At 27.0% G+C, this 17,211-nt stretch overlaps 1 protein-coding gene across 1 annotated transcript; it reads left to right on the plus strand.

Moving 5' to 3' along the window:
- The first annotated feature begins 1,639 nt into the window (after window positions 1–1,639).
- Window positions 1,640–4,383, plus strand: BOB1 (HSP20-like chaperones superfamily protein). The gene is made up of 6 exons (XM_020356669.3): window positions 1,640–2,114; window positions 2,430–2,602; window positions 2,727–2,775; window positions 3,282–3,448; window positions 3,976–4,059; window positions 4,158–4,383. Exons 1-6 carry the CDS (start codon window positions 1,730–1,732, stop codon window positions 4,194–4,196), a joined length of 897 nt encoding a protein of 298 aa, XP_020212258.1. The 5' UTR covers window positions 1,640–1,729; the 3' UTR covers window positions 4,197–4,383.
- The last annotated feature ends 12,828 nt before the right edge of the window (window positions 4,384–17,211 follow it).

Below are 17,211 nucleotides of genomic sequence, written 5' to 3' on the forward strand. Positions count from 1 at the left end.
GTTTAGGAAACCGCCCACAAATTCATACGTGGAGTTAATGGGTGCAGAGTCAATTTTTTTTTTTTGCTTTCGTTTTTGGTTGTAAGGCTATAAAGCCTAAGGTCTGCGATTTGAATTGAATAACACGAGATTTCACTATAGTAGAGAAAGCCTTACCTTTGTGTTCACAATGATACTTTTAATAATTTTTTATAAAATAAAAATTTAACTAATTCAACTATTATAATTAATAATATTATTAATTAAATTAAATATACAAAATTACATAAAATTTTAAAATTATTTAATAATTCATCTTATCACTTTATATTAATTATAAAATGATATTCAAAATAATATAATGCATATTAATAATTAATATATTTAAAAAAATCTAAATTATTAAAAATTTAATATACATGATCTTGAATATAATATTATCAAATATAATAATTAAATCAATTAAATTTATATTATATATAAATAATATTGAATATGACATATCACGAATATATCATGAATATAATAGTTAAATCAATTAAACTTTATATATAAAAGAAATATTGAATGTGATATATCACTAGCTCAATACTGACATTATCATATTCTAACTCATATATATATATTGAATATCATAATAATTGTAAGAATCATTTCGGTGTAATTTGATTTTACCTTTATATATATATATACATTTAAAATAAAATAATTTAATTTTAAGGACTTCAAAATAAAATTGATAAAATAAAAAAATATATTTAAACCTAAAAAAGGTCAATATCTATTTCTTTTATCAAATTTTTCATGTAAATAAATTTAACTCTATAATTTCGAATTCTAATGTAAATAAATTTAACTCTATAATTTCGAATTCTAATCTTATCTCAGTATTTCAAAACATTAAATCAATCTAAATCTAAAGGATAAATGAGAATTTTTTACATAAATAATATTTTAAAAAAATTATAAAAATAATATTTGTGTAACTTTATTTACTCAACTAGAATTAATCACTGTTCATGCTCAGAATTTGGTTCCCCGGAAAACGAATTCTGAACTTCAATATATTTTTTTTTTTTACAACTTAGAATTCGGTTCTCGGGAACCGAATTCTGAGTTGTTTTAAATTTTTTTTTCGGGGTTTCTGGCCCATTTTGCGCAAATGCTGGAAGTGGAATGGGCCGTTCCGGAAGCAGAACGACCCATTCTGCTTAAACACAGAGTGTTTTTTTTTTAATTAGAACGGGCCGTTCCAATTTAAAAAAAAAACACTCTATGTGTTTAAGTAGAACGGGCTGTTCTGCTTCCAGAACGGTCCGTTCCACTTCCGAGACTTGCACAGACTGGGCCACAAACGCAAAAAAATAAAATTAAATTAAAAATAACTCAGAATTCGGTTCTCCGGGAATCGAACTCTGATCACAAAAAAAAAAAATTTGGAGCTCAGAATTTGATTCTCGGAGGAACCAAATTCTGAGCAAAAACAGTGATTGATTCTAGTTGGATAAATAAAGTTACACAGATGTTATTTTGGTAAAAAAAATTTAAAAAAATTTTATTTACGTAAAAAATTCGACAAATGATCATATTCAATTTTTTTTTTTTTAAAAACCAAACCCCATGATTTAGTGTTTGAAGGTTTATAAATAGTGGAGGAGCCGGAACATTCTAGTGGCAACATTTCGTTTCAGAGTGAAGAGCGGAAAGATCTCAGTTTCCCAATCACTCTCTCTCCGTTCGCGACTCAGCAATGGCGATTATCTCCGAATTCAACGAAGAGGACCCAAAACCCTCTCCCTCCCAACCCCAACCCTCTCCCTCTCCCTCTTCCTTCACCGCCCCTTTCGACCGATCAAATCCCCTCGCTTTCCTCAACCGAGTCTTCGAATTCGTCGCCCAAGAGACCGACTTTCTGGTGTCCGACGCGGCGGAGAGGCAGATTGTGTCGCTCGTCCGCGCCGCTGGCAAGAAGAAGAGAGACGAGCTCAGGGCCACCGAGGAGAGAGAAAAGGCCGAGAAGAAGAAGAGAGAGGAACTCAAGGCCACTCAGGAGAGAGAAAGGGTTGAGAAGAGGTTGAAGGAGGAGAAGAACCTCAAGGCGGAGAACACCGACAAAGACGAAACCGCCTCCAAAGGTAAATAAACTAAATCGATTTCACCCTCTTTTTTTTTCAATGTGCCTTGCCCTAAAGATTCTATCTTTTTTTTTTTTTTTTTGCCCTGAACTGTCGATGTTTATATTATTGGTTTTATGTTTTATGCATGTTAGGGCAACGCATAATGGGTGTTGCATGGGATTTAAGACATTAGGCATTAATTTTGGGATGAATAGTTTATATTACTTGTTAGGAATATGATAAATAGCACAAAAGTAATTGTTACAAGCTTGGATTTCTTGCCTGTTGCTCTGCATTGACTGCTTATCATTTTTTCTTTCAATGTCTGGACAGTTCCAAACAAAGGTAATGGCATGGATCTGGAGGGTTACTCTTGGACTCAGACTCTTCAAGAGGTTAATGTGAATGTACCCGTGCCAAAGGGAACCAAATCAAGGTTTGTCATCTGTGAGATTAAGAAGAACCACCTAAAAGTTGGGCTCAAGGGCCAACCTCCGATCATTGAGGTCAGTTTGTCCTTGTATATCATTGATTAATAAAACATGTATTCTATGATCCAAGTTGTTGTTTTTACCTGATTGATGATATGATGACTCAGATAGTATTTGTCATCTTTATGCTAATTTTCAGGGGGAGTTGTATCGGTCTGTCAAGCCTGATGATTGCTATTGGAGCATAGGTACTTTACTACTTACCATTGTTAATCGCCGCTTTAGCGGTGGTATAATGCTATTGAATGTGCGTTCATGACAGCGGCCACTATGGTGTCATGTATCATGTACATGTTCTACTCAACTCGACCGAGTCTACAATTAATTGAGCTTTTGAGTAAATGTTATGTCAATTTTTATGCATTTTTTGCATACAACTTACTCTTCTATACATCTATAATTGATATATTTCATATATTTTAACTGCTATACAACCTCCGGTATTTGCTCCTATGTGATATAGCTGATTTCTGTCATTTTCCACAATCTGCATTTGATAACGCTGCTACTTATTACAATAGATGATCCTTCCAAGTTATACAATCCACAAGCATATTACTGAATTTGATTTCACGTGCATTGTGTGTATACATGAGCTAATGTTGGGGGTGTGGTTTTGAGCTGTTTTGTTTATTGGGAAGGAATCATGACCTGTTGGTATCTTACGCATTACATTAAAATCCCCATTTTGCAGAGGATCAGAGTGCACTTTCTATTCTTTTGACCAAGCATGATCAAATGGAGTGGTGGAAATGTCTTGTGAAAGGTGATCCTGAAATTGATACCCAAAAGGTTGAACCTGAAAACAGCAAACTTTCTGACCTGGATCCTGAGACACGACAGACTGTTGAAAAAATGATGGTAAAAAATTGATGATATTTATCATTTCCCAAGGTCCTTTTGATATTTTCTATTTTGTATCCACCCATACATTTATTGGAGTAAGCTGTTGTAAAGTATGGCATATAAGTTATATGATATGTTTGCTTCTGGTCATTTGTCTTGTAATTTGATGAAGACAAATTATATTTGTCCTGAGACTTTGACAGGTTGTTGAAAAAATGATGGTAAAAATTGATAATATTTATCATTTCCCAAGGTCCTTTTGATATTTAATTTTCAGTACTCACGCAATTATTGGAGTAAACTGTTAAAAAGTATGACACAGAAATTATATATGTCTGCTTCTGGTTATTTGTCTTGTAATTTGATGAAGATATCTTATTGAATTTGTGCAACCCAACTTTGTGAAGCCTCAAATTCCAATGATTAAGAATTTAACCCTTTGAATATAACCATAGGAATCAAGATATATATACATCTCCGAGCATTATTTAGACATGAGTACGTTTATTAATTGGCTTACATTCTCTTGTACTGTTGTACAGTTTGATCAGAGGCAGAAATCTATGGGCCTTCCTACCAGTGATGAGCTCCAGAAGCAGGAAATTTTGAAGAAATTTATGTCTGAGGTAGATTCTTGTCTTTCTTGTTGACTTGCCCAGTTTGATTCGTTGTTTTGTGTTGCTTGGCTGATTTATCTGTTTATGTTTATTGGTTGTGTTTGCAGCATCCTGAGATGGACTTCTCCAGGGCTAAACTATCATAAACGGCGCATTACCCTTGACATGCTTTTTTGGAATTTGCATTACTATTATTATTAGAACATGCAGTTTGGTCTAGCTCTTATCCTTTACTAGTGGTACCTTTGGTCGTTGTTTAGTATCTTGCTCCCTTGTTTTTTGCTGTGAACACAATGAACTTTGTTCATAATAGTTTTTTTTTTGGATGAAGAATTTGCTGTGCAAATAGTATTACATTTTACAACTTTTTAAAATATCCCGGAATATTTATTTTCGGTGCTGTAGGAGGAGTATAAAAGTTATCTAAATGTTAGATTTATGTTTACAACGATTGGGAATGAAAAATTACTTCGAGGATCAAGTGAGTATTTTAGAGTAGGATTGTTTTTGAAACATTAGATGTGGTCAAGACGTGCTTAAATTAATTTGAATCACGTATTTACGTTGAAGTGTGATTGTTATTGAAAAGTCAGAATTAATTTCTTACTTTAATTCAATCACATCCAGCTTATTCCATTCTAATTTAAGTATGTACATGAGTGAAGTATGAAGAGTGATATATGGTAAGAGCGTGCCCCTCTTAAGTCTCGATTAATAATGTAACATTACATTTTTTTATTATATCTTTAATAATTATTGTTTTTTAATTATTGGTGAGAATTCAAAAAAATTTAAAGGTATATTAAAAACTTATGTTATCTATTTTATGAAATTAGATGAATTAATTGTATTTCTGAAGTTGTGTTAGAACTTTAAATGTCAAATAGAATGAAACGGAAGGAATTTGGAAAGGATTTCGAAACATTAATCAATGGCCTCTTTAGGTTCTGGCTTCAGAAAAATATTACTCGAGTTGGCATGAGTTTTGTTAGTAAGAATCTCATTGGATATTTTGCAGAAGCCCACAAGCCGATATCTTGCAATTGTTCACAATGCAAGAATGTTCGGATATATACTTCTGATCAAAGGTTTCATTAAGCATCAGATCAAAAGCTACTGTGTATAGCTAATTCTCGTTTCTATCACAATACAAGCATTAATAACCTAACCTCACTTTAGAAACATGCATGTCTTGGTTGGTAACCGATAACATATGCTAAAGTGGCTTCTTTGTTGGAGAGGATCCACCAGGGATGGCTTCTGAGGGAAGGGTATTTGAGGTTCCAAAAGTAGGTGAAAAATGAACAAGGGAAAGAGTAAAGGGCATAGTATGATTTGAATCTTCTATCACATTGCCACTCCCCAAATTTTTATTCATCATACTGTTTTACCCCGAGGCAATTATTTAGAAAAGTGCCACACATTTTTATACCCATGAGAAACTGGGTTTGGGAACCCGACTTCTCAAGGATTTTTATATTATTTTTGTTTTTTTTATTTTAATTTATATATATATATATATATATATATATATTTAAATTATTGAAGTACAAATTAAATTTTAAAAAATAGAATACTTGGTATTTTTTTATATATATTTAAACATAAGTTAAATTAAAATAAAGCACAATACAAAACATTGAGTAAAAACAATTCTAGCCATAGTAGTAATTTTAGCCGCACTTTTTAATGAATCTTTTTATTGTCACTAAGGATTAAAGTGTACAAAAATCTTAATGTGTGAATTTGTGTTTTTTAAAGTGTTGAAATTGTCAAACAATAACTGATCAATAGTGTCATGATTCAAAAATGTGAAGAATATACCTAGTAGAGTGATGGAGTTAAGGATGTGAAGTAATAGTTGTTCTTCCCTTACCTTAATCCTTCAACACAATCTTCTTCCTTGAGTTTAGAGTGAATTTAAATTTAGAAGGAAGCACTCAAGCTAGAAGCACAAAGGAGTGCTCATAGCTAACCTTAGAAGATCTACGACTCCTAAAGCTAAGCAAAGGAACTCAATAACTTTTGAAGAGAAAATGACTAAAAGGTATAATTAAATTTCTCAAATGGCAAAAGTGATTACAAATGTGAAGGAGTGAACTATATATAGGACCGTAGGCAAGCAAAAGTGATGTCAATCACTGGTGCCAAGAATTTGAAATTCAAATTCTCGGCCACCATGTGCATGACCATGATCTTAGAGTGTCCATGTATCTAAATGTCATTTAGGAAGCATTTAGGATGGATTTAGGCGTGCACATGTTCAGCCACACTTAGCTTAAAACATGTGACCCAAATTTATCTTAAATGACTACTAAATGAAACCTAGATTTAGCCTCACTTACCTATTTTAGTATTCTCCCAATACTCCTACTCTAATGGCCTAAATACAATGGTCAAACAATAAGAAATAATAAAAGGAACAAAATGAGCCCAATATTGAATATCAAAATACCCAAGGTCCATAAAGCCCAAATTAGGCCCACTAAGCCTATGTCCTAAAAACTCTAATCTAGGTGGTCCAAAATACAAGATCAAAAATGTAAAGCCTATACTACATATTGGAAACAATAATAATGGTGGTCATTGTAAAGCCCATGTGAAGAGTACCCTAGGCTCACCAAGTCCATTGAGCCCACCAAACTCTAAAGCAATCAAACCTTCATGTAATCTCTTGGTCATAGTTCTAATGGTTGGACCTTTGGTCCATGCTCTTCCATTATAGAGTATAACTTAAAACAAGTTTAATTGTTATAGTTCCATGTGTATGTTTGGATACTAATTTAAATTTTGTTTGATGAAAATGTCTAATTGGTGTTCATCAGTTTGGAATAATTTCACAAAGATTCAAAATCAAATCAATTAAATTGGTTTAGCATTTAATTTTAGTTTGAGCTGGATTTGAAATGACTCGTTGAAATTTGATGTTGACATGTTGGATTCATACTATTAAAATCTAAGCTAATTTGAACTAAACTAACTATTTGTATTATTATTATTATTATTATCATTTTTATTGGTTACATAGTAAACATGCGACTTTGTGTAGTTGGACTATTAGGTGTATGTTGGTAGATTTAGCTTTAAATAGACAATTTGGTGTATGTCAAACGTGTTGGACATTTTGGTTAATGTTTTCTCTATTATTATAGATGAAGTAGTATGATTTAATCAATTATTTGAGTGTCATTTTTTATATTCTATAAATCAGTAACGAGTAAAAGTATGTTTATTTCTAATTTTCAAAATAGTTATTTTTATTTTTTTTATTGAATATTTTATGACTCAAATATAACTAATACTTCCAACATTGAGTTGCTTTAATTTGGTTAGGATTATACAAAAAATATATTCTAAAATATGAACTAGAGTTAATTGCTTCAGATTTCATTTTTCTTTTTAATCAGAACCAATATGACTTGTTGACACACATAGAAGTACTAATATTATTTCAAACTAGCGGAAAAAAACACTTTATGTCTTGTTAATGTTGTGCGGTTGTATGAGTTATAAAATGGTTATGGAGTGTGCAATTTATTAAGGAAAAAATAATTTTAGATTTTAAATTATAATTTTTGGTTAAATTAATATGATAAAATTACTGAGTCATTTTACATTAAAAAAAAATGAGAGATGTAAAATTATCATGATAGATAAAGGGTAAAAATATCTTAAAAAATGTATACAGAAAAACTTTGTATCTTCTTTATATGTTGTCATAAATATTTATTGATCCAAACGAGTAACCACCAAGACTTAAGTTTTTAACATAGTAAAGTAAGACGAAATATTATTGAAAATCATAAAATTGTTCGAGGTAAAATTTTATTTTAATAATTTACAATTTTTTTGATAAATATATTAAATTATTAAGGTTGAATTTCAATTCTAATCGAAGAATAATACTAATAGTATCTAAATTTAGAATTGTATATAAATTTTATCTTATTTTCTAAAACAATTTATGCAAGTTTGAGTTACTATTCAAGAGGCTCAAAATTATGTTTACAAAAAGTTCTCACTCGATATCATGTGTTAAAAGTGCATTAGAATGTTTGCCACAATAATCTAGATAACTTAAACATGCGCTTAGATGTAATAAGTCCTAAATTAAATCAGTCTCTGATGTTAGTGCTACAAATTCTTTTAAAGGGTATAATTACATAAGGACTTTATGTAAGGATAGACCAAATAAGCCAATAAAAGAAAGAAATGTCTTTCAACACCTTCAATGAAAGAAACTTCTTCAAACCCTTCTATAAGAACCTAAATGATTAAGAGGCATTTTCGACAAAACATATGATAGAAGTTTAAGACTTTTTGGCACCCTCAGTTACCAAAATCTTGTCGATGAAGTTGATAGCCAAAGAGTGTCGATGTTGTAGCCTAGTTAATAATATCAACTTTGAAGTAATCAAGTTTAATCAAGGTAAGTCCTTGATTAAAGAGTGCATTACCTAAATCTAATAGGTAAAAATGCCTTCTCAGTTATTGAAAGTCGTCAAAGTTGATAACCAAAAAAATGTTGAACCCATAACCTAGTAGAAATAATCAAGTTTAATAAAGACAAATCTTTGATTAAAGAGTGTATTACGTAATCAATAATCTTGAACCAAAACTCATTGATTCAAAGTTCATTATGGTTATTATAAATAGTGATGCATATCAAGATAAAAAGTATTGTTCATTGATTGTGTGCATTTATCATTTACTGAAAAATTTACTTGAATAAGAAGGTGTCTTTTGTGGATATTCCACCTCTTGATATCTTTGGATATTTGGAATTGGGAGATTGGATATAATCGAGAACTTTATTTAATTCTAAAATCATTAGATTTATACAATTTTAAATGAAAGGTCGAGATTGTTTTTTCTCTCTTCTAATTTTTTATTTTCTCCTTAATTCTCCCTCCTTTTTCGATTTACCCTTCTTTCTCTGTCCTTCATACTACCACAACAAGATTCCTCTACTACCACCGCCCATCCTCTCTGCAAAGCTCCTATTCATCAACACTTTTGCTAAAAGGCTTTGTCTTCCTTCGTAGGCAGGTAGAGTTACGGAGAGGGAGGTGGAAAGACAGAAAGAAGGAGAAAAAAGGATAAAAGAAAATAAAGAAGAGTAGTATAATTTGGATCCTTGGTTTAAAATTAAATAACTTTAATAGCCGTAAAACATTCTCATGGTGGGAGATTTACTTAATCACCCACACTAAAATCCATCCATAACTTGACGGATGGTTGCTTATTACATGCTTGGTTTGGATAATGGAAGAGAAGAGGGGTTAGAAAAAGAGTTAATCACCTATACACTGTCAGCGTAAGGTTTTTTTACACTGACCATCAATCATATCTTTTAATAGTGTCATGTCATTTACTTATTTAATGAAATAAAAATAAAATAAAATAATTTAAAAGATATGATTGGTTGTCAGTGTAAAAAATTTTACACTGACAATGTATGAATGATTAACTCTTAGAAAAATACCCTTCATTTCTTTGAATTAAAAGATAAGTATGGGTCACAAATTTAATTTTCTTTCTAAAATAAATTATATGAAATATATACTACTAGAAAAATTAAAATTAGTGACGAAAATTTGTGACGGAAAAAATTTCGTCACTAATAGTGACGACTTTTATGACAAAAATTTTATTTTTGTGATGGACGACTTATTTTTAGAGTTTGTGACAGATTTTGTGACGGAATAATTTCCGTCTCTAACAATTCCGTCACAAATGGGGTCACTAATAAAAAAATTTTTGCGACGGATTTAGTGACGGATTTTGATTCCTCTCTAAATATTTCGTCACAAAAATCCATCACAAAATTTAATGAAAAATTTTGTGACGGATTCTGTGAGGGATTATGTATTAAAAAATTTTATTGTACAATTATTATATTTAAGAATTATGTATAAATAAAAATATTTTGCTAAAAAAATAATTAAAAAATTATGAAACTAAAATATTTTTTTCATCAAAAGATTAAAAATTAAAACATAAGAAATGAATTAATTTAAATAATAAGTTGTCATTTTGAAGTATAAGAAATTAAATTATGAATTAGGAAAAAACTTTTAATTTAAAAATACTGATGAAATTATAAAAAGACAATATTATTTTGCATTTTAACTAAAAAAAGCTAAAAATAAATATATAAAAGTTATTTATAAATTATATATAATTATATATAACTATATATATATATATATATATATATATATATATATATATATATATATATATAATGGTTGACGCTAGAAAATTCATTGTGCTTGATCATTTAATAAAAAGTACAATTAAGTCTATCAATAAATATAAAAAAAATATTATCATCATACTTTATAATACACTTAAATTGAATAATTTAATATATATTATATAATTAATAAAAGGTGAATATATATATATATAATTAATTATAAAGAGTATTATATATATTATATAATACACTTTATAATTAATACTTGTATATTAGAAAAAAAAAGGTGAAAATAATATATATTATATAATTAATAAATCTGGAATAATTTAATTATTTCTTATTTAAAAATTTGTTAAAATAAAAAATTAGGATTTTGTGACGGATTCTGTGACGGAAAATATTTAAAAATTGTATTCCGTCACAAATTCTATCACAATTTGTGAGGGATTACGTATCCCTTTCAAAATAGAAAATTTTATTGCACAATTATTATATTTAAGAATTATGTATAAATAAAAAATATTTTGCTAAAAAAAAAATTAAAAAAATTATGAAACTAAAATATTTTTTTCATCAAAAGATTAAAAATTAAAACATAAGAAATGAATTAATTTAAATAATAAGTTATCATTTTGAAGTATAAGAAATTAAAATATGAATTAGGAAAAAACTTTTAATTTAAAAATACTTATAAAATTATAAAAAGACAATATTAATTTGCATTTTAACTAAAAAGCTAAAAATAAATATATAAAAGTATATTTATAAATTATATATAATTATATATAACTATATATATATATATATATATATATATATATATATAATGGTTGACGCTAGAAAATTCATTGTGCTTGATCATTTAATAAAAAGTACAATTAAGTCTATCAATAAATATATAAAAATATTATCATCATACTTTATAATACACTTAAATGGAATAATTTAATATATATTATATAATTAATAAAAGATAAAAATATATATAATTAATTATAAAGTGTATTATATATATTATATAATACACTTTATAATTAACACTTGTATATTAGAAAAAAAGGTGAAAATAATATATATTATATAATTAATAAATCTAGAATAATTTAATTATTTTTTATTTAAAAAAATTCGTAAAAATAAAAAATTAGGATTTTGTGACGGAGTTTGAATCCCTCACAATTTGTGACAGATTCTGTGACGGATAATTTTTTAAAATTGTATTCCGTCACAAATTCCGTCACAATCTGTGAGGGATTATGTATCCCTCTCAAAATATAAAATTTTATTGTACAATTATGTTAAAAGATAGATGAAAATGAGAAGGATAATATATTTTTAATACAAAGATGAAACTATTACTTTGTAATACATTGTCATTTGCATTTATTTAAACTTCTTTTAATTTTTATAATTAGTTTAAAAAATATTTATGATAATTTATAATATATAATTTATAAAATAATATATGAAAATAAAAACATTCCTTAATAAATTAATAAAGATGTGACTCTAATATAACAGATCAATATCTGTGAATGCAAGTAATGTAAAAATAATATATATATATATATGGTTGATGCTGGAGAATTTATGACACTTGATTATTATTTTGGATTTAAGTGTTACATGTATAATTTTAATAAATATTATAAAAAAATCATTATTTATAATATTTTTTATTAATTAAAAAATTAGTTAAAGGATTATAAGTATTAGAATTAAAGTTAAATTTATAAAATCATCTAGTAATCAAATATAAGGTTTTAGTAATTGATTACAAGTTTCACAATCTAAACAACTATTTATTCTTTTCGCTTTTTCTCGTGTAACCGTTTCGAATAAATTGTTTTAATTTTCAAATTCTATTTATGCATTACAGTTTCGGAGTCTATTGTCCTTTTCTTTTTGGTGGAGGATATCACACTGAACTCAGTCTGTACGTATTGGGTAGTTTGGTCCAATCAACATTATTTTTTGGTCTTAATTTTTGGATGACTTAATTATCAAAAGGTTTGATCTTTTCTTTTTATTTTATTTTTTTTTGGAAAAATAACGCAAACAAATATAAGTTTAGTTTTTTTTGAAAATTTTTACTTAAGTGGTGTTATGAGAGAAATTAATTTTAAAATATATTTTTCATTTAATTATTTATAAAAATATTTTTATATTCAAATATTTACTAAAAATATACTTTCAACTAAAATATATTTTAAAAATTTTGTTAATTCATTATCATTCATTCACTTGATTAAAAAGTGATAAAAAAATTGATGTTTAATGATGAATCTATTTTAAATTTATTAGTTTGATGTTTAATGATGTTTGATATTTGATAAAAATTGATTTTCTTTCATATTATATTGTTAAATAAGTACTTAACTGATAAGGTAACTCAAATGGCTGGGGAAGGAGTGTTAAAGTTAGAATGAATAGAAGGTAAGGGGTTCAAATCTTACCACTGCCAATTATCTGAAAATTAATAATTAATACTTGTAGATTAGAAAAAAAAGTGAAAATAATATATATTGTATAATTAATAAATTTGGAATAATTTAATTATTTTTTATTTAAAAATTCGTAAAAATAGAAAATTAGGATTTTGAATCCCTCACAATTTGTGACGGATTTTGAATCCCTCACAGTTTGTGATGAATGTGTTCCCTCACAATTTGCGACGACTTCTTAGGCCGTCACAAATTGCGACAGAATTTTACTCAAGTATTAACATTTTATTTAAGTAACTTGTGACGAAAAATTTATTAGTTAGTGACGGCATGTTTCCGTCACTAATTGTGACGGACTGAATTTTTCCGTCACTAAATATTTTGTAATATCATTTTTTGTGACGATCCAAAATCCGTCACAAATTCCGTCACTAATAATTTTGTGACGGATTTTCTTTACTTTTGTGACGAATTCTTTCCGTCTCAAATTTCCATTTTTCTAGTATAACATTATTTTAATATATTTATTTTTTTAGTAGGGATATTTTTGTTATTTTATTTATTTATTTAATTTTCTTATTTTCTTATTTTCATTTTTATCAAATAACTTACAAAATTATTTTACTTTTACATTTTTTTTTCTTCCCTTCATTTTTTTCTTCCTAACCCACACATAATGTAAAACCCGCCAGATCTAAAGCATGTAAGGATAAAGTTGAAGTTGCTCTATACCAATTTAGACACGTGTTATTTTGATATTATATCTTCACCATGTGACAAAGTGAGTGGAAAGTGAGGGATTTGAAGGGAAAGTGAGTGGAAAGTGAGGTTGTTTGGATTAAGGAAAAGTGAGTGGAAAGTGTAAAGAAAGTTTGTGAAAGTTTGTGAATGAATTGATTGATGTGATAGATAAAAATAAAATTTTTAACTAATAATTTTGTAAGATTACTATTTTGCCTTTAGGTTAAAAAAAAGTTCATAATTATTATAATTAAAAGATAAATATAAAAATTTTAACTAAAAAAATAAATATAAAATCTTAATTTAAAAATAATTTAATTTAAATATTTGCTTTTAATTTTAATGATAGATAAAAATTAAAAATTTAATAGATTTATATGTAATTTACACTTTTATCCTTGGATTAAAAATAAGTATAATATTATTTATTGTAAATAATAATAATTACAATAAAATTATATTAATAGGTATAATTTATTAAAAAATAATAAATAATGATAATAATAATAATAAATATTAAAAAAATAATAAGAATCATAATAAATAATAATAATACTAATTATAATAAATAATAATAATATTAATAATAATGATAATAATAATATTTATAATAATAAATAATAATAACAAAATATATTATGATAATTATATTTTTTAACATTATTTTATTAATATTTATGAAAGTGTTATTATTTTAATTTTATAAACATGTATTTTTTTTTTATATTTCCACTTTTTGATGTCAATATTTAAATAATAGAATTTTCTTAATATAAAAAATGTACAATAAAATTTTTGAAAGTTAATTAATAAATTAAAAAAATTGATAAATTATTGACATAAATTAGAATGAAATGAAAATACATTTGTTAATTGTACAAGTTAATTTTTACCAATTAAAAAATTAAGAAATTTTTAGCTTTTTTAAGAAACTGGAATGGCCCGTTCTCAAGTAGGGTTTTTAAGCCAATTTACTAGTTTGGAATGACCCATTCCAATTTGGGAAGGCCCGTTCCAGTTTCGGAATGGCCCGTTCTAGGCTACTAAATTACCCTTGTTTTTGTAGTTTGGAACGGTCCGTTCTGGGAACGCTTGGAAACAAAAATATGGCACATAATCGATTATGTGTCATGCATAATCGATTATGCACGTAATTTTCAGAAGGGTAACCGCGTCTTTCAATCGTTGCCAACGTGACTTTCTTCGCTTTTCTTCATGGTTTATCGAAGAACCTTCCGTACACCTTTCCCGCTTTTCTTCGATTTTCTTTCTTCGTATTTCACTCGAAACAAACACGTTCCATCCTCGCCTTTCCTTCGTCATGAATAGTAAATCAGTAGAAGCAAACAGGGGCTTAGTCTTTCAACATTAATTTTGTTTTTTGTTTTTATTAAATCAAGTATACCCTAGCCAAAAATTGAGATCTATTAAACTCTTGAAAATATTTTTCTATACACACGAATCATGAATAAAACTTCTAAGTTTTCTGACCATATACTTAAAAAAAAAATATTATCTACCAACTATTTTTCACTTCTTCTACCTTAGCTTACTCATGTTTTTATGCTTTATAAATAAAAGGAAAAGCCAACTTCTTGCCCAGTTTTAGGACCGTCGATATTAATATTTTCTGCCGAGTTAGTGTTAAAAATTTTTAAAAATTTAGAAGCGTTAGTTTTATACAAAAAAACAAAGAAGAAAAAAAACTGAAAGATGATGATATTATTGTATGTATTCATTGATGAAAATTTGGAGTTTCTAAGGCAATAAAAACAGAAAAGAAAAGTCAACGAAAAAGAAATAATATTCTTTCATAAGTCTGACCTTATATAAAAATGCGCCATCATATGTAAATGTTTGCTCTGTAATGTTGTCTGGTGTGCTTAAATGCAGTTGTACGTTTTTCATCGATCATTTTGTCACGTTCTGGAACTATGTCACGTTCAATAGTTACAAGATGGAGAAACTTGTACTTTCTGGTAACACGTAAAAATTCACGTCAAACAATAACTATATTATATGATATATTTGATTGTATTATATGGAAATAGATCCCCTAACTTCATGGAGGGAAGGTTAGGTTAACTTAACACATTTAAATCGTTGAATTTGTAATAATAGATCAGATTGTGATACGTGTACATTTAAGTCAAAATATATTTTGTACACGTGTCATAATCTGATTTATTTTTATAAATCTAACGGTTGAAATGAATTAAGTTACCATAATTTTTATATCTCAAAGTCAGAGGATCCGGATCCATATTATATGTATTATATTTGATTAACTACAAGCATAATACTGTTAATGGTGATAAAAAGGTTAGAGTACATCTTTTTAATATTTAGCAGTAATAGTGATGATCATTTTACTAATAATCGCATGATATTATTATAACTGTATCATGCAAGATACATCACATACATCTGAATTTGATTTCAGGAGTAATTTCTAGAAGAAGAAAAATTATCAAAATTACTCGTACGAAATAGACCAATTTTTTTTCTCTCACTGGTTTTGTGTTGCATACGATAATCCGTACGTTAATACTTAATATTATGCATAAACTATAATTAACTATTGTTAATACAGTAGTACAATGATTTGTTGATATGGGTCTAACTCGGTGACAAACTTTGTGATTACCCATGATAGTGATATAGGTTGAAGACTTGAGGGTGAGTTCTCATTATCCATTTCGTCGAGTTTGGAAATGAACTTACAAATAAGAATGAATTGAAAATTTATGACCACATCTCTCTGGACACAACATCCAGATAAATATATTCATAGTTCTAGATTAATATGTTATTAGATTTAAAGTAAATTTTTAAAATGAGATTCTTTTAAAATTAATAATATATATTATTTTTTTTTTATTAATATTGGTTGATTCAAGTGGTAACATGTCTGTTAACCAAAATGTTTAGGATTTAAATTTTGACCTAAATTATGTTTAAAGAAGAACTTTGACAGAAATTAATTTCAACTTCTGGTCATGTGGATACTCCATATCAATATTATGGTTACAATAATAATAATAATAATATTATTATTATTATTATTTTATTAAAAGATAAAAGTATTTTAGAGATATGTAGCCTTAAAAAGTTAATTATATTTATATATCTTTTAAATATGAAAACGAGTTTATAAGAATGTAAAAATATAACTTTTAAGTTATGAAATTTTTTTAAAAAATTATATAAATATTAGTATGAAATATTTTTTTTTGGAAATATAAATATAACTTAAAACAAGAACTTTGTTGGGTAGGGCTTGGACCGACCCTCAAGGGTAAGAAAATCAATAGAGAACTTGTCTAATTTTTTCTTAAATTTATTATTATTATTATTATATTAAACAAATCATATTTAAATTATTAATATAGTTTAATTCAAATAATATAAAAATTAAAAAATAGAATATTCTACAAAAAAATTAATAATAATAATTTTTTCATTACCAAAAGATATTCCTTAAACATGGAGACAATAATCTTCCTTGAAAGTTTGACACTTGACAAACACTAAATTAATGAGAATCCTCTCCCAGATTAAATTTTCTACGTTTGCAAGAGTGAGTTCATTGTCACTCACACCTCACTCAAGTTGCTACAATTAAAATATCTTGAAGCATAATATTGAAATATTATAAAAAATAATACAAATTGTGTAATGATTAAAATAAAAAAGTGTAATATAAAAAAATACAATAATAGTAATAATAGTATTATTGATATACTATTTATCATTATCAATAATTAATCT

The sequence above is a fragment of the Cajanus cajan genome, chromosome 6, assembly GCF_000230855.2.
Source record: "Cajanus cajan strain Asha chromosome 6, NIPB_CcT2T_4, whole genome shotgun sequence".
NCBI classification, from domain to species: domain Eukaryota; kingdom Viridiplantae; phylum Streptophyta; class Magnoliopsida; order Fabales; family Fabaceae; genus Cajanus; species Cajanus cajan.

What these genes read in the sequence shown, in the direction of transcription:
- BOB1 (XM_020356669.3), top strand. Translation starts at nt 1,730, where the DNA reads ATGGCGATTATCTCCGAATTCAACGAAGAGGACCCAAAACCCTCTCCC. An exon ending in AGACTGTTGAAAAAATGATG is followed by an intron (nt 3,449 to 3,975) that starts GTAAAAAATTGA and finishes ACTGTTGTACAG; the next exon opens with TTTGATCAGAGGCAGAAATC. An exon ending in TGAAGAAATTTATGTCTGAG is followed by an intron (nt 4,060 to 4,157) that starts GTAGATTCTTGT and finishes TTGTGTTTGCAG; the next exon opens with CATCCTGAGATGGACTTCTC.